The 18,352-nt window shown below is 45.9% G+C and overlaps 1 protein-coding gene across 1 annotated transcript in view; it reads right to left on the reverse strand.

Moving 5' to 3' along the window:
• Positions 1 to 18,352, reverse strand: part of MEGF6 (multiple EGF like domains 6) — a 248,213-nt gene that overhangs the window by 228,061 nt on the left and 1,800 nt on the right. The window contains exon 2 of the mRNA XM_065421373.1: positions 11,647 to 11,781. Coding sequence (XP_065277445.1) covers positions 11,647 to 11,781 — 135 coding nt within the window. The remainder of the gene's footprint in view (positions 1 to 11,646; positions 11,782 to 18,352) is intronic.

Consider the following 18,352-nt stretch of genomic DNA (forward strand, 5'->3'; position numbering starts at 1 on the left):
GTACAGTTGAAAGTGTTGTATGCATCCACTGAAAATATTTATCCTAACTAATCCTGGTTGTTTGACTTTGTCTACATGACTCTACAAAGAAACTAAATAATGGTGCACTATCCCAATTAATTCCCATGAAGGAAATCTTCAACTACACTTCATTGCCAATGAGTATGTGACCTCACAGCTGACAAAAATAAAAGCAGTTACCCATTTTTGGACAAGCTGCTAGCAAATTGTGAAGGAAGTAACCTGGGTCCACATACAGCTAAGAATGGAATTTACAATCTTTCAGGCACTAAAGACATTTAGCAATCAGGCTGAAATCTATCTGGTTCTCTTGGTCCCACCACCCAACGCCTTATGTTCCAAACAAATATTGCTTTTAATGTAATGTAATGTGCATTACAATGTGCAAAGTTAATGCCAGGGATGTGGTATGTAACTAAACCCAAAAGCATTCAGTGTAGAAATGAATAATATTACCCACCAATGAGTGGGGAATGCAAACATTTCTATGCATTGTGGTGACAGGAAAAGATCTTTTTCCCATGCAGATTCATGGAGACATTGCTGGATTGTACTACAACAGACAGTGTGTTTTTCTTTTAGGCTGCATAGACTCATACACGGAAGACAAGCTGCTCCAAGGAAAATCAAAGGACAGTAGGAAAAACTTGATAGACTGTATTCTGCCCTTGGACATTCATGTGCAGCTCCTACTTAGGTCAAAGGGGAGTGGAGGAAGCAGTGCTCAAGCCTAAAACTCTCTAAGATATTATGACAGGCTACCTATGGAAGCAGTGGAACGGAGATGACAGTGGCTAAGAACTACGGGAGAGGAGTTGAAGTTATGGAAAAGTCCTACCATATGCAAAACTTTACCAAGAAAAATGGGATCCAATATAACATCCTACAACAAATGAAGCACTAAATATTCCAACTGATCCAGACACTGAAAACTAGACTGGAGAAAACACAGCTCTGGGAACCACTCTCCACTCCTGCTGGGGTGACTCAATAACTTAGGTGTTTTTGCATCCCTAATTTGAATGATTCTCTGATCTTTTTGTTTCACTGAGCACTGGCCCAACTTCCTTCATGAGTTGGTATTTTTTATATGGAGATATACCTATCTCATAGAACTGGAAGGGACCTTGAAAGGTCATTGAGTCCATTCCCCTGCCTTCACAGCAGGACCACGTACTGTCCCTGACAGATTTTTGCCCCAGATCCCTAAATAGTCCCCTCAAGGATTGAACTCACAACCCTGGGTTTAGTAGGCCAATGCTCAAACCACTGAGCTATCCCTGGTAGGATGGAGAGCTACTCTTGCTATCTAACAGAGCATCCAGAGATGTTGCACAGAAAGAAATGGAAAAACACAGTTAATGGGACCCAAAACAATCAACATTCCCCAAGACGGGATAAAATATCAGCTTGGCAGCAAACCGTTAATCTCAGTCAAGAGATAACGGCTATGAAAAGCATTCATTCTGATGGCAAAGCAAAGCCACCAGCTAGTGCAGCAACCCAATGTCAATCTGTCTCTTTTCTTGCCCTCCTTTACAATCAATAAAACCTAATAATGCAGGAGATTCTGCACAGAGCCTGGGTTCCATTCTGCCCTCAACAGATTTCTAAATGTCTAGTTGAGCTGTGAGTGAACATCGGCCCATCTCCAATTAACTTTATGAGTCAAGCCCGAGGTTAACACATTTACTGAATCTTGAACCCAAGGCTTAGTTCAAGTAGATTTAAAATGTGATGCAAACATTTTGCACAGTCCCAGTTGCTGGTGCCTCTATGGCTGTCACAAAGTATAAAGAAAGTGGAAGGTGGAATAGGGAGGTGTGGAAAGAACTGTTAAAGGAGATTATTTATCTTAGCTTTTGTTTTCTCTTTCAGAGTTTCTGGCCCAGAGTTATTCAGAACAGCGAGAGCTAATGGAACTCTAGCTTAGAAAAATACTGTCGTGTCCTGCTGATGAAAGATCCATTTGCAGACCCTTGAGTACACTGCATACATGCATCAGCGTGTGATTACTGAAGGCTGTCTCAAACTAAACTCTTTGTTGTTAAAACAGACACAAATAGTACCAAAAATATTACATTTCCAGGAGCAGCTAGCTACACAGCCCCTTGGATGTTTAGTTTAGCCAATACAAAACAATTCTTCACACTCTAAATCAGCAACCACCATGTCTTGAGGTCCCACATATTAATACACCAGCAGGACCACAGAAACACAGAAGTGGTAGTTGGACAAGACCTATTAGATAATCTAGTCCACCACCACTAATGCCCCGGACAATGAAGGACAGTTCCCTACAGTAGATTTTCTAGCATAAAGTATTATTTAGTTTTATAAAATGTGGCAATCCCAATAATCTGTGCCCACGTACAAATTTTATAAAAACAATCACTATCACTTATAGCAATACCCTCCCCCCCCCCCCAAAAAAATCCCAACTGACTCTTGGGACAATCAGTGTCCAGACACCCCAAGGGGAGAACAGAAGCGGGGATAGCTCAGTGGTTTGAGCATTAGCCTGCTAAACCCAGGATTGTGAGCTCAATCCTTGAGGGGGCCACTTAAGGATCTGGGGCAAAATCAGTACTTGGTCCTGCTAGTGAAGGCAGGGGGCTGGACTCAATGACCTTTCAGGGTCCCAGTTCTATGAAATAGGTATATCTCCATATATTAAGGTTAAACCCTCAAAAATAAGCAATTAACCCAACTGATTGCATACTGTGTTATTTTATTGTAAGAGTACATTGAGTAAGATCTTTTATGGAAGCTTGTAATGCACTGGACAGTCACTCTGAGATAGGCACACAGGTTATGGTTTTGAATGTATGTGTTTGTATATATAGACAATTGTAATTGTAACTGTGGTGCAACTTCAGCTCTCCATTGCCCCACCCAGCTACTCACCCCACCCCGCCCAGAAAAAGCCTGAAAAAAAACATGAAACAATGGATTTGTTAGTGGACTCTGACCCACACAAAATTCATCCATTTTAGCAGGCCTGCTATGCGTTTAGGCTCCGAATGATAGGACTTTACCAGTATCTGCAGTGCCACAAGAACATTCACAGGGACATTAGGGGTTATCGATAATTACCACTAATGTTTACTGAATTATTCTCAACTCAGCCTTACAGACAGATGCTCGTCATTAAGCAGGTGAAACTACACAGAAGCACTTGGGAGGGGAAGAGCAGATGCTGTATTTTCCTAGTCACGTCCATTAACTCAGATAAATTGCAGCCAAGTTCAGACCAGCCTTCTGTGTGTCAGATCCTGAGCCTGTTAATATGTTTCCTGAACCCAGTGTTGTTGGAGCACAGTCCAACTGGAGCAGCTCCAGTGGGTGAAACGGAGGCTGCATAACATTCACATGGATGCCGTAACCGAGCACTCCAGTGACTTCAGCTGCACGGCACAAGAGAGTTTGGCATCAGATCGCCATTCTAATGGGATGTATTGCTCCTGCAATGGAAACTTCCAGCAGGAAGGTCAGAGGGAAGAGAACAGCAGAGACAGCCTGATGAAAGGATTTTTAAAGTTCCTTTTATATCACTTATTTTTCAAATTCGACAGGTAAATTCTGCTCCCAGTTACATGGGGGCAGCCCCATGGTTTTTGGCAGAAACTAAATCCCAGCATTGGAACATACAAGCTGTCATCAGCCCTGGAATTGTGAAACACCATTTGCCCCAACCCCAGGGCCGGCTCTGGCTTTTTTGCCGCCCAAGGCAAAAAAGCCTCCCGCCGCCCCCTCCCCCAGGAGCCCGGCCACGGGCCGCTCTCCCGGACCGGCCGGAGCGCGGGGGGGAGGGCGGCGAGCCCGGCGGGGGCTCCGCTCTCCCCGGCGGCCAGAGCGCCGGGAGGAGGGCGGCGAGCCCGGCGGGGGCTCCGCTCTCCCCGGCGGCCAGAGCGCCGGGGGGAGGGCGGCGAGCCCGGCCGGAGCCCAGTCGCAGCCCCGCTCTCCCCGGCGGCCGGAGCCGGAGCCCCGCGCCGCCCCCCTCCAGGTGCCGCCCCAAGCACAAGCTTGGTGGGCTGGTGCCTGGAGCCGGCCCTGCCCAACCCACTAGTTGGCCACCTCTGAGGGCTCTGATTTCCACCCTCAGACAAGGTGATGTCTCTTTCCAAGACAGCTCTCAGAGCTGGGTCTGTGCAACTCTGTAAATTAGCTAACCAAACTATGAAGTTATCTTGGTGGGCCTCTGCTCATTTCCTAGCAGACAGGGGTCCACTCCAAAAAAACCCTATCCACACAAATCTTGTTTGGAGTCTTAATCCAGAAGCTAAGGTCTGAATAGGCCTGGATAACGCACCCCTTTCTTTCTCTTAGGAATGGTCAGTCCACTTCAGGGCTGATGTACCTCGGCAGACAGAATGGGGAATCAGGCTGCAGCTGCCTACACTGTGTCTGTTGTGGACAAACAGAGACCTTTGGTCTATGGGGCTGCCAAGTCAGCACATTTCACCAGCACCACATTCACTAAAAAGTGCATAAACCAAACCAAGAACAAATTGAAACAGATACACAGAATCATTGTTTTCCACCAAAAAAGGCAATAATAATACATGGTTAGCTTGAACCTCTACCTTCATCCTGTGTACAAGGCAACTTCTGTTCACCAGTAGACAGATGTTCCCAATGGAAAATGATGATGTTTTTAGTTCCTTGATTTACAATGTCAAAAAACATGCATTAGAGACCTGAAGCAGACATTTGTGACTGGAGAACTGCCAACCTTTGAAGTAGGAGCAGACAAGGCACCTATCATTTCAAAGTGCTCTCTCAAACACAGTCAGAGAGACAGACTCTGTGACTGAAAATAAGAGGGTTTGTTTGCTGCTTTATTACCATTACATAGATATTATCGCCAAGATAATTACTGACAGTTATAGGTTAAGAGCAATTCCTTAAACCCAACACTTAAAAGCTGTCTCCAGTCCAAGATACCGCCTTAGAATTAGTTTCCTGATGTGGCTTTATAAAAAAGGCTTATAACTGTTCAAGGGGACGGGGAAACAGAAAAGGGGGCAGAAAGCAATATAACGCAAAAGAGGTCTGTGCTTGGCCTTGACCTACTTTAGCCAGGACTGCAGCCAGAGAAGGAAAGATCCAGAATTCAGCATTTGCAGTGTCCTTCCTTCACAACCCACTTCTCCAGCTTTCAACAGCCTCTATGCTCCCAAATTAGGCTCACCTGCTACTTATCTGATATTCTAGGAAGCTAAACACCTGCCATCACTTTCAGTTCAGATCACTGCACTTCAACTACTAAAGGCCAACTTCATCCCTGATACAGGCAAGTGTAATTCACCTGACTTGAGTATAGTTGTACCAGCTTATATCAGGGCTAAATTTGGTCCTACTTATCTCTATCACCCATTTTTAAGGAAGCCCTATAGTGCATCAAAGCAAGCATCAAGTCATCTGCTTCATGACAGCAGTTATCATAGTGAATCTCCCCAACAGCCAGGGCTGGCTCCAGCAGGGCCGGCTCCAGGCGGGCCGGCTCCAGGCACCAGCCCACCAAGCTTGTGCTTGGGGCGGCACCTGGAGGGGGGCGGCGCGGCGCTCCGGCCGCCGGGGAGAGCGGGGCCATGGCCGGGCTCGCCGCCCTCCCCCCCGGCGCCCTCCCCCCGGCCGCTCGCCGCCCTGCCCCCTGCGCTCTGGCCGCCGGGGGGAGAGCGGAGCCCCCGCCGGGGCTCGCCGCCCTCCTCCTAGGGCTCCGGCCGCCCTCCCCCCCGGCGCCCTCCCCCCCCGGCCGCCGGGGGAGTTGCCGCCCTCCCCCCGGGGCTCCGGCCGCCGCCCCCCCCCTGCAGGGGGGGGGAGGGCGGCCGGAGGCTTTTTTGCCTGGGGCGGCAAAAAAGCCAGAGCCGGCCCTGGGGTCCAGGCACCAGCCCAGCAAGCAGGTGCTTGGGGCGGCCCCTGGAAGGGGGCAGCACGTCCGGCTCTTCGGTGGCAATTCGGCGGTGGGTCCCTCAGTCTGTGTCAGAGGGAAGAACCGGCCACCGAATTGCCGCCGAAGAATGAAGCGGCGGCGTTAGAGTTCCCGATCGCAGCTTTTTTTTTTTTTTTTTTTTTTGCTTTTTTGCTTGGGGCGGCAAAAACTAAGGAGCCGACCCTGCCAACAGCCACCACCTCTCAGAGCAGACATTATAGCTCTTCTGGCAGTGCCAGCCCATTGCTCCTCACTGATTTCATCCACAGCCTAGCATGCTGCCTCATTCAGTGGTGCTCCAAGGTTACAGAGATGATCACTGATGCGTATCTGCTGTTAACAAACTCCACATCACAGAGCCAACAGCAGCTGAAGACCACAGCTGAGCTGCTGACAGCATCCTGCACTAATTTAATCTTTTTCCAGCAAATCTGACATTCATATTGCCCAGTGCCGGCTGGAAGGGAGCCCATGGATGGCAGCATGTTATTCTCTGATTCACAGATTCTAAAGCCAGAAGGGACCATTATGATCATCTAGTCTGACCTCCTGTATAACATGGCCCATAGAACTTTACCTAGTGAGTCTTTAATCAAGCCTAGAAGAACTCCACCGCTAACTGCAGCATAAGCAGTTTCAGCCTGTAGACATTTATCTGTTCAGATGTTTAGCTCTGTACAGCCAGAGAAGCCAATGAGCCCCCGTTAAACATTTCAATGACTAAGGACCAGAATCCTACTTCCACATAAGTCAATGAGACGTTTTTGCCATTGATTTCTGAAAGACTAATATTAGGCCCTAATTAGGCCAAGAAACAGTGCGCAGTGAATGTGCATATATCCACTATGCCAACAAACCAACCTAAATGTGAGTCAGCATATTCACTGGCAATCTGACTGTCTAGGAATCAGTCACTTCAGCCCAGACCACTGTACAGTCATATCTCAGAGGCAGCGTGAGTACCGCACTGTATCTTTTTTAAACAACAGCCTCTCTGGAGAACCAACAAATCCGAATCTAACATGGTCAAGGCCCATGCACGGAATCTGATATAATGTAAAAGGGATGTGCGTCAGTGTCTTAGTTTCAAGACCTGTTCTATCCTGGAACAGAGCCAGTCCTTAAATCTCTGCCTAAAACTTTTTTCCGTTAGAATCAGGAGAAGAGTTTTGTCACTGTTAAAAATCAGAGCATGTCCCTCAATTGAATTTTCATGGCTTGGGTTGATTCTCTGTACTTTCATATAGTAACTGCTCCAGGCAATCCTATTATTCTTCTGATTACTGAGCAGTCTTTGCTCTGATGAGATTAAAAGAAAATGGGAATATATTAATATTCTTAAACCCCCCAAAAAAGATGGGTTATCCAGCTCAAACTGATTCCTAGTATTGTCAGTTTAAAATGTGTCCCTGGTCCCCTAACGATTCTCCCACAACGTATCTGCTCCCAGTCCAGCACCAGATTGGATTACTGCATTGCAGATACAACCAAAGCTGTGCAGATAATTGATTTTTAGTTCAGTGCCAAACCTGAAAAGAAAAAAAGTTCATTTCAGGTCAAGGAAAGGTTTCATTGGACCTGAAACAAAACAGTCTGACAGGCCCAAATCTGCATTTTTCAGCAAAAATAGTTTCAGCTGAAAAATTTCACCCAGCCCTAGATACAACTACAGTAAAGATCAAGTGGAAAACTCAGCTATTGAAGAATGTAGATTCCCACATGGAGCACATTACAACTGTGCTCCACAGAAAGCACTGATCTGCAGTTCTGTGTGTTGGTTTAATCTATAAAGCCCTTTAATGGTTTGGGTTATGTGTTTCTTAGAGACTGGGCTCTCTCCTGTTAAACCACGGCAGTTGAGATCAGCTGGGACACTCAGTCTCTCAGTTCCTAGATTGGTTAGGATCTGGGGGCAGGATGGTTCAGTGTGAAGAGTCCTTGACTCTGGAACTCGCTTCCCCACATTGGTCTGTCAGAGTCTGAATTTGTTGACCTCTCTATTTATGTAGACGTTTAGTGGAGGGTGAATGGGAAGGGAGGGCAGAGCTTGTGTTTGTAGGGGGGTGAGAAGCATTTAATGTTTTGTTAGTGTTGTTTCATCAGATTTATTGTGTGATGTGCTCTTTGCTGATTTCCCATGGGCGTAAAGTCTTGGGATAGGGATAGTATAAAAATCAAACAAGCAAATATCTGCTTATTTTAATTACAAAAGGAAAGATTTTGTTCCCGTGCTTTAGTAGCAAGATAGGAACAAATACAGATCAGGGTAGTGAGACAGACTCCACCATCATCCACAAAACTGTAAGATACATTCTGACACATTCCTGGTGAGGCGAGAAGCAGAAAGAACTCAGCTAGCTTGTAAGGCCCCAGGATGAGTCTGTGGTGCCAGCACCTGAAACCGGTGAAGGGGGGAATCACTTCTGCGACCCTGTTAACACTCTGAATCTGGTTCCAGGAACATAACCCCACATTGTCAGATGGTTACAGAAAATAAAATGTCCCTTCAGTCTTTAAGACTCCTAGTTTCTCTCCAGAACTCACCATCATATGGACATCCAGTTCTTCACGATCGTCTTTATATGTCAGTGTTTCTGGTTCAATCCCTTTAAAAGAGGCTGCTGCCTTGGTCAGTGCAGTTTGGAAGAGGGCAGGTTTGGGACTTCTATTTTAATGAGAACAACTTGGGACAGCTGTTGGGGGACGGGACCTCATTCCTTTCTCTTTGCCTAGCTTTCGAAAGATCCACTTGAATAACTGCTTCCCCCTTCCTCTGGAATATGTATAGGTCATTTGGAGCTTTTTAGCAGATGAACATTTCACTTTCAGCTTTCATACTGGAATTCTTTCATGTGTGGAAGAGACATTAAAGGAGACTTATAAAGTGCTGGCATTGCAGAGCATGGTACCAGGTGGCAGGGAATGGGATATGAAAAGTAAACATTGAATTTTTACACAGCATTAAACCTTTTTCTTAATAGCTGCTAGAGCAATAAATAAGAAAAACGACGTTTACAATATTCTATAAAATAAGGTAGTCTGGATTTATTCTGCACTGTTCTATTGCCCAAGTAACATGTTTATTCATGTTCTATTGCCCAAGTAACACTTTGTGATATATTAACATATGTCAGTTCCTACTAACAATCACAAGGAGTTCTTACTCTTCACTGTTTACTTGGCATCACTTAAAATACTTATGGGAGGAACTGGTAAACGAATGTGGGACCCCCTAAGTCGGCAGAGGTTGGAAAGGCTGTGGACACAGTGCAAGCAACTCCAGTGAGGAGAGCACCCCTTGTTACATATGAAATGCTGGTAACGGGCTCTGGAAGAAGCAACCTCCAGCTCCCTTCAGCCGGCGGGAGGATGGTCACAATTGAAGTGTCAAGGTGGGATGTGAGTAAAGAGGGTCTCAGATGCTCCTATCCACACGAAACAGCCTTGCTATTACTAAACATTATAATCGCGGGGTGGCAACCAGCCTGGGGCCCCACTGGGATGGGTGCCATACAACCATGTAGTAAATTCCAGTCCCTGCCCCAAAGAGCTCACAGTCTAAAGAACAAGCCTTAGCAGGTGGGCGAGACAAACAAGTGGACTGGGTGGAGGCTCAGGAAGACAGGGTCCTAAAAGCTAACAGAACGCAGGCAGTTCTTAACCAATCAGAGACTGTAACCACAACTCATCACCTGCCTAGCTTTTAATCAGCTTGCAATTTCCTACCTGTATCGAGTAACAGGCAAGTTCTGAGAAAGGAATTGAAGGACCGAAAGGTCCGATTTTGACTGGGAGCTTTTTCCACTTGTAAGGGGCAGCGTGGGAAAAAGTGTTTCTTGGGGAAGCAGATTATCAAGGCTGATATCACTGGCAGAGCTAGGGCAGGGGTCGACCTTACAATACAAAACAAGCCTTACACATAGGACCAAGTTTTCAGACACTGGCACTTACATTACACCTGTAAAAACTGTGCATACAAAAGGAGGGCTTTCACGGGAGCAACTCTGCCACCACTATTTGAAAATGTGGCCAGTACACTCCAACCCCATGAACACCAAAACGTGCAAAGCAGGTTGAATGTTAATTCAGCTACATTACACTGGCAAACAGAGCCCAATGTAATAGGAGAACAATGTGTGTTAATGAGAACAAGTGCTGCTCACTTAATTCTCCATGAACTCCATGCAAGTTGCGCCCTGGTAACTGAAAAGTTGCCTGGAAAATCTGCACCAGTGCCATTAGGTTCTTGTCTACATTGCAAAATTTTACCACATGTACCAGGATGTGAAGAATTGAGTTGCTGACACAGTGCTAACTGGTCAGAGCAGGCCAGACAAATCACATCCAGTAACTAATCATGATTAAATCCTGCTGGGTTTTTTAACAGAGAATTTTTTTTGTCAGCAAAAATGTTTTTCTGTTTTCCAACCAGTTTATTAACACACAATAAACTTAATTCACAATAAGTGATCAGTTTGAGAAGCCCTGACCTTTAAAACTTTATAGTGACTTTATCTGTACCTTCCTGCTGTGAAGCCAACACAACTGAAAGCTGCTGGGATAATACAGATGATGCACTTAATTAATGTAATTAACATGGTATGATCATGGCAAACAGATGCAATATGGGTTAAGATATCTGGAAACAAATACAATGGCTTCCCTGCTCCAAAAACAAACAAAGAATCTACATTCTACTCACTAAATGCTTAAAGGATTTGAAATTCTCAAAGTTGAGCATTGTTATAATAGTTGTATTACGCTGGCACCCACAGACACCAGCTGGAATCAGGGTCCATTGCACTAGATGCTGTGCAAACACATAGGAACACACAGTCCCTGTCCCGTGATTGTGTTCAAAGGTTCACAAAATCCTCTGGGATTCCCCTATTTCTAGCCAGACCATGGTGTAATTAAATAGCTGCACTATCGATGGCTAATCTGTGGCTTTGAGCCACATGTTTCTCTGCACGTCTCCCTTCGTAAGTTTGAGTCAGCCACTACATGAATTCTTTATGTTATCCTAATAAAAACTGCAAGCTGAAATCAATACAAATCAGATAGCCAAGGCACATACGCAGTAGTAACTAGCATTCTCCAAACTGGTGACTGAATTTAATGCCAGATCCTTCTGCGAGCCCTAATACCAAGTCGATGGTGACTTTGTTAGCTGTTATTGTTAGGCGTGTTACTTTATAATGCACCTTTTATATTCTTTGCATTGCCCACTCCTTCCCCCTCTGAGCTGAAGGGGGGAGCAGGGGAGCACCTGTATTGTCCACTCCCCTTTGTACACTAGAATACACCACTTATACCCCCCTTTCCCCGCAGCACTCATTATAACTGCACCAAGCCTCTTCTAAGGCCGCTTTCAATGCTATTCTGTGGCTCGTCCATCGAGGAAGGTAGAAAGGTGAAGGGCAGCCTGGTCTGCCTGGCTTTTCACCTTTACAACAATCCCCACCTCCTCCAGTCCAGAATCTGAATAAACTTGAAGTCAATTCAGTCTAGTAGCATGCATCTTTGTGTGTCTCTCTTGCTGTCATACATGCACATACTTGCACGTGCACACGCACGCACACACACACACACGCTTAAGGAAAGCGAGTTTGGTTAGCATTTCCACTCAGAAGAAACAATCTATTTTCATTCGACAAGGGAGAAAAAAAGCACCAGAAAGCAGCACTTACCTCCGTTCATAGCCTGTGCACCACAGCTGTCCTCCACAGCCCTGTTTCCACACTTTGACCATCCGAGTGAACGCTTGGACACATGGCTGCCTGTGCCCCACTATCACCAGCTCTTGCTCCGCACAAACGTTTGGCCTGTCGAACGGAGAGAAGCAGACATATTTATATTACCCTCAACACCTTGGAGTGAACCAGTACAGGGCTTTGACAGCTTGAGAATGAACAGGGTGTGGGTAAGCTATGCTTTTTCTGAGACAGAGTCTCACAAGATATTCTATACAATATTTATCTACACATTTAATTTACACGGGAGGAAATGGAAGAGACATAGCCTCTCAGCTAAGCAGGTCCAAAGCCCTTTGGGGCCTTGTACATCACCCAACACCTTAAACTCCTTCTGGGAGCCCCCAGGGAGATAGTTCAGATCACGGAGCACTGGTTTAATATGCAAAAAGAACAGGAGTACTTGTGGCACCTTAGAGACTAACAAATTTATTAGAGCATAAGCTTATGCTGTAATAAATTTGTTAGTCTCTAAGGTGCCACAAGTACTCCTGTTCTTTTTGCGGATACAGACTAACACGGCTGCTACTCTGAAACCTGGTTTAATATGCTTATGGTGAGACAGTCTATTTACCGAGCAGCCCACCACTTTTGGCACTAGCTTCAGTACAAATAATATAATAAAATAACACCAGCACCTCCACTTCAAGAGTGTCTCACTGGAGGACCAAAGGCCTTCATGGATCAGTTAAGTCTCACCACACCCCATCAGGTACATATCAGCCTCCAACATGGTAAAGGTGGACGGACTGGGGTGGGGTATGAAATGAGGAGTTCAGTGCTTCCGGGAGCTGCTTGAGATAAGTGCCACCGGAGCCTGCATCCCTGAGCCTCTCCCCACGCCCCAACCTCCTACCCCAGCCCAGAGCCCCCTCCTGCACCCAAACCTCTCATCCCCAGCCCCACCCCAGAGCCCGCACCCCCAGCTGGAACCTACACTCCTTCCCCACCCCAAACCCCTACCCCAGCCCTGATCCCCCTCCTGCACCCCAAACCTCTCATCCCCAGCCCCACCCCAGAGCCCGCACTCCCAGCCGGAACCTACACTTCTTCCCCACCCCAACCCCCTACCCCAGCCCTGATCCCCCTCCTACACCCCAAACCTCTCATCCCCAGCCCCACCCCAGAGCCCGCACCCCCAGCTGGAACCTACACTTCTTCCCCACCCCAAACCCCTACCCCAGCCCTGATCCCCCTCCTGCCCTCTGAACCCCTCAATCCCAGAGCACCCTCCTACATCCCAAACTCCTCATCCCCAACCCCACCCCAGAGCCCATACCCCCAGCTGGAGCCCTCACCCCGCCACACGACCCACTCCCCCGCCCCAGCCCGGAGCCCCATCCTGGACCCTGAACTCCTCATTTCATACCCCAGCCGGAACCTACACTCCTTCCTCACCCCAACCCCCTACCCCAGCCCTGATCCCCCTCCTGCACCCCAAACCTGTCATCCCCAGCCCCACCCCAGAGCCCGCACCCCCAGCCGGAACCTACACTTCTTCCCCACCCCAACCCCCTACCCCAGCCCTGATCCCCCTCCTACACCCCAAACCTCTCATCCCCAGCCCCACCCCAGAGCCCATACCCCCAGCTGGAGCCCTCACCCCGCCACACAACCCACTCCCCCGCCCCAGCCCGGAGCCCCCTCTTGGACCCTGAACTCCTCATTTCATACCCCACCCCAGAGCTCACACCCCCAACTACAGCCCTCACCCCTCTCCCCAATTTGGTGAGCATTCATGGGTCACCATACAATTTCTATTCCCAGATGTGGCCCTCGGGCCAAAAAGTTTACCCACCCCTGTTTTATAGCATTTGGAACACGTAAAATTAATCAACAGCTTCAAAAACTGATGAAACAGAGCAAACATATCAAGAACTCATGCGTACTACAAACTTCACTGTCTTAGTGCTTTGCAACCAAATTATTAAAAGATTAAAATATTTTGGCTTTCCAAATGCTAATAAATAATAAGCTGTGTAATCTCTTTCCAAGTATCAGAGGCCCAGAGTTTAAAATTTCTAATCAATTTGATTTCTATTTGCTTTTGCCTCTCCACACAAAATAAAATGTTTGTTTGTTGCTAAGTTCATTTTAAATTTTCCAAAATGCCCTCCCACTGAACGGAAGTGATTGGGGTTGATTCCTGGAAAGAAACAGGCATACGGGATTTGCCATAGTAGACCAAACCTTTGCTTCATCAAACAGAGACTTTATATGCTGCTGTTCATTGAAGCTACAATAGCATTGACTAGCAAAATGGCTAAATTGAGGTGGTTATACAATTATTACCAAGTAGTAAAAAAGGCATTTCCCCCCAATACATAATAAAGTGGAGAACCTTTTGGAAGTCAGTCTTAGTTGCCACTGCGAACTTGATCATGGATAGTATAAGACAGGGGTCGGCAACCTGTCAGAAGTGGTGTGCCAAGTCTTCATTTATTCACTCTAATTTAAGGTTTTGTGTACCAGTAATACATTTGAACGTTTTTAGAAGGTCTCTTTCTATAAGTCTATAATATATAACTAAACTATTGTTGTATGTAAAGTAAATAAGGGTTTTTAAATGTTTAAGAAGCTTCATTTAAAATTAAATTAAAATGCAGAGCCCCCCGGACCAGTGGCCAGGACCCGGGCAGTGTGAGTGCCACTGAAAATCAGCTCATGTGCCACCTTTGGCATGCGTGCCACAGGTTGCCTACCCCGGTATAAGAGATATTTTGAAATCACAAGTTTTGGACAGTGAAGAGCTGAGAATGTGTTTGCTGATCCATAAATAAGCTACAGCTGCATTACAGCCACGACAGGGCTGCTACAGTGGGAGTTCCGCATTTCAGAAAGAGGATTTTTGTTTTGTGTTGGTGTTCTTAACATTTTCTTAGAAATGTTGATTCTGTATTTGGCATTCTTGCTTGCCAGACTGGTTAAACCTGAGCTCATTTTAGGAATGAGTTACTTCATACCCTGTTTACAAAGGCCACGTCTATACTACCCGCCGGATTGGCGGATAGTAATCGATCCCCAAATTGACACCCGTACTCCACCTCGGCAGGAGAAGTAAGCGGAGTCGACGGGGGAGCCGCGGCAGTCGACTTGCCGCCGTGAGGACAGACAGGTAAGTCGAACTAAGATACTTCGACTTCAGCTACACGAATAGCATAGCTGCGTATCTTAGATCGATCCCCTCCCCTAGTGTAGACCAGCCCAAAGATAGGTCTCTCTCCCCTCTTGTAGCACCCCCTGCTGGCCAACTACAGGATTGTATTATAACCAATTTTCAAAACAATGACTGTGAAGCCAGCAGAGTGGGTTCCTAACCTAATTTTGACCACATATGGCACAATGAATATAGATTTAAAAAGTCACAAATTACTATGCACTGCAACATTTTTTTATGTTTTAGCAATGAAACAATGAAAATACTTCAGGGATATCAGTACAAAAATTGTATGATCTGGGGTCACAGGAGTAAACATTGAGTGACTTGTGGGTCTCAGGAGGAAAAAAAACTGAGAAGTCCTGCTCTGGTTCACTCTCACCCTTCCCTGCCCTGCTTTCTACAATGGGAATTAAAGTCACGTATTATATCCTGTACAGCTCCCACCTTTTAAAGTAAATACTAATGTCACCCAACTTCTGACTGATAGGAATTCTCTTAACGGGTCCCAACTGGTTCTTACCATTGAAAAGATTTAATTGTACACTAGTCTAGTTGTACACTAGCACTCTCTTTATTCTGAATATTTCTGGGTGGTGGTGATGGGTGTTGTTCTGTTCTGAAGCGGTTGTTTTGTTTTGTTTAACTCCCGTTTCAATCAGGTTTCCTCCACAATTAGGAATACAAGAACGGCGATACAGAATCAGAGCACTGGTACACCTAGTCCAGTCTCTTACAGGGCTCAGCACCAAATGCTTCAGAGGTAAATGTCCAAAACTTCCATACCGGACAACAATGCAATGCCTACGGAAGAAATCTCTTTCTAACTCCAGTGGGAATTAATGGTTTATATCCGCTATTATTTTTATTCTCTCTGTAACTGTATATTCATATTATCCATATAAACGTCTATGTTGTTTTTAGATCCTGCTAAGCTCTTCACTTCAAAAACATCTTGTGGCAGTAGGTTCCACATGCCAACTATGCATTATGTAGAGCATCTGTTTTCACTTTGCTCCATTTTAAATGTGTTACTTTCGTGTGTTTTAAACTGATGTTCCCTTGCTCTCTTATCGTAAGAAAGAGTATAGACCTTTATCGTGCCCCCTTTTTCATTAAAAGGATCTGAAGCAACAGTAGGTTTATTCATAGCCAAAGCTAGTCATTGCCCTGACCCTTTTCCTGAATTAGACTAACAGTAGTTACTCTTACATGAAAGATGCATTTTTCAGTGGTCCTCAACCCTATGACTAAGGGTCCGTGAAAGGTTGTTGTTACCATACAACAGTGGTTTACAACCTGTGGTCTGCAGGGGGGTCCGCAGACTAAGTCTAAGATTTCCAAAGGGATCAGCACCTCCATTTGAAATTTTGTAGGGGTCTGCAAATGAAAAAAACACTGCATAGATCACTAGGGCTATCCGCTTTGCAAGGGCAGGCTCCAGTTTCCCAAAAAGAGGATGCATTCATATTATTATAAACTGACTGGACATCTGATTTTGGCCAAAAAGAGTGCCAGGATTTGCAAGAGAAGAGCCATCCAGGTCAGTTTGCCTCTTCTCTGAAGTCCACTAAAGTTACACTTAGAGGAGAGGAAAGTGATCAGGAACAGTCAGCATGGATTCACCAACGGCAAGTCATGCCTGACTAACCTAATTGCCTACTATGAGGAGATAACTGGGTCTGTGGATGAGGGGAAAGCAGTGGATGTGTTATTCCTTGACTTTAGCAAAGCTTTTGATATGGTCTCCCACAGTATTCTTGCCAGCAAGTTAAAGAAGTATGGGCTGGATGAATGGACTATAAGGTGGATAGAAAGCTGGCTAGATTGTCGGGTTCAATGGGTAGTGATCAACGGCTCCATGTCTAGTTGGCAGCCGGTTTCAAGCGGAGTGCCCCAAGGGTCGGTCCTGGGGCCGGTTTTGTTCAATATCTTCATTAAGGATCTGGAGGATGGCGTGGACTGCACTCTCAGTAAGTTTGCAGATGACACTAAACTGGGAGGAGTGGTAGATACGCTGGAGGGTAGGGATAGGATACAGAGGGACCTAGACAGATTAGAGGATTGGGCCAAAAGAAACCTGATGAGGTTCAACAAGGACAAGTGCAGAGTCCTGCACTTAGGACGGAAGAATCCCATTCACTGTTACAGACTAGGGACCGAGTGGCTAGGCAGCAGTTCTGCAGAAAAGGACCTAGGGGTTACAGTGGACGAGAAGCTGGATATGAGTCAACAGTGTGCCCTTGTTGCCAAGAAGGCTAACGGCATTTTGGGCTGTATAAGTAGGGGCATTGCCAGCAGATCGAGGGACGTGATCGTTCCCCTCTATTCGACATTGGTGAGGCCTCACCTGGAGTACTGTGTCCAGTTTTGGGCCCCACACTACAAGAAGGATGTGGAAAAATTGGAAAGAGTCCAGCAGAGGGCAACAAAAATGATTAGGGGGCTGGAGCACATGAGTTATGAGGAGAGGCTGAGGGAACTGGGGTTGTTTAGTCTGCAGAAGAGAAGAATGAGGGGGGATTTGATAGCTGCTTTCAACTACCTGAAAGGGGGTTCCAAAGAGGATGGATCTAGACTGTTCTCAGTGGTACCAGACGACAGAACAAGGAGTAATGGTCTCAAGTTGCAGTGGGGGAGGTTTAGGTTGGATATTAGGAAAAACTTTTTCACTAGGAGGGTGGTGAAGCACTGGAATGGGTTACCTAGGGAGGTGGTGGAATCTCCTTCCTTGGAGGTTTTTAAGGTCAGGCTTGACAAAGCCCTGGCTGGGATGATTTAGTTGGGATTAGGTCCTGCTTTGAGCAGGGGGTTGGACTAGATGACCTCCTGAGGTCCCTTCCAACCCTGACATTCTATGATTCTATGATTCTACATTTTAAAGAACTAATAGTAATTGTCTTTTTCACAGGAACTGCATTTAGGAAAAAAAAGGAAGTTTGAATCTTTTCATCTGTTTTTTTCAGACAAGGCTCTATAAGCCTTTTCAGTAAATATCTAGTCTGACTGAGCTCTCTGCTTGGAGTGTGAAAAATATTTCAAAATCATAAAGCAAATAAACATGTGTTCAGAATAGCAATTATTCACATCTGTCTCCCTAGGAGAAGCTTACCTCATAGCTGTTAACACTCTTCACATGCACTGAACCTCTAGGCAAGGTGAACTGTAAAGCCTCTATGAAAGATCCAACAACTACTTGTCCACTGATCCCCAACAGGTATATTTTTATTTTAGGGACTTTTAAGAAAGAGCACCTTAAGAAAGAGCAAGAGTCAAAGAGGAGGCAATTTTCTTGTGGGTCTGGATTTCAAAATGTATGGTAGGATCCATGTTCATCCACTCTCAATTATTCCAGAATATATGAACTTTATTTACAGGTTAACAGATTGTTTTTCTAACGGCCATCCTCACAAACCCCACCTGAGATCCTTCTGCCTTTGACCCAATCACCAGAAGTAATGAGTCTGCCACTGAACTTACACATGG

Source organism: Emys orbicularis, chromosome 22, assembly GCF_028017835.1.
Source record: "Emys orbicularis isolate rEmyOrb1 chromosome 22, rEmyOrb1.hap1, whole genome shotgun sequence".
Classification (NCBI taxonomy): domain Eukaryota; kingdom Metazoa; phylum Chordata; order Testudines; family Emydidae; genus Emys; species Emys orbicularis.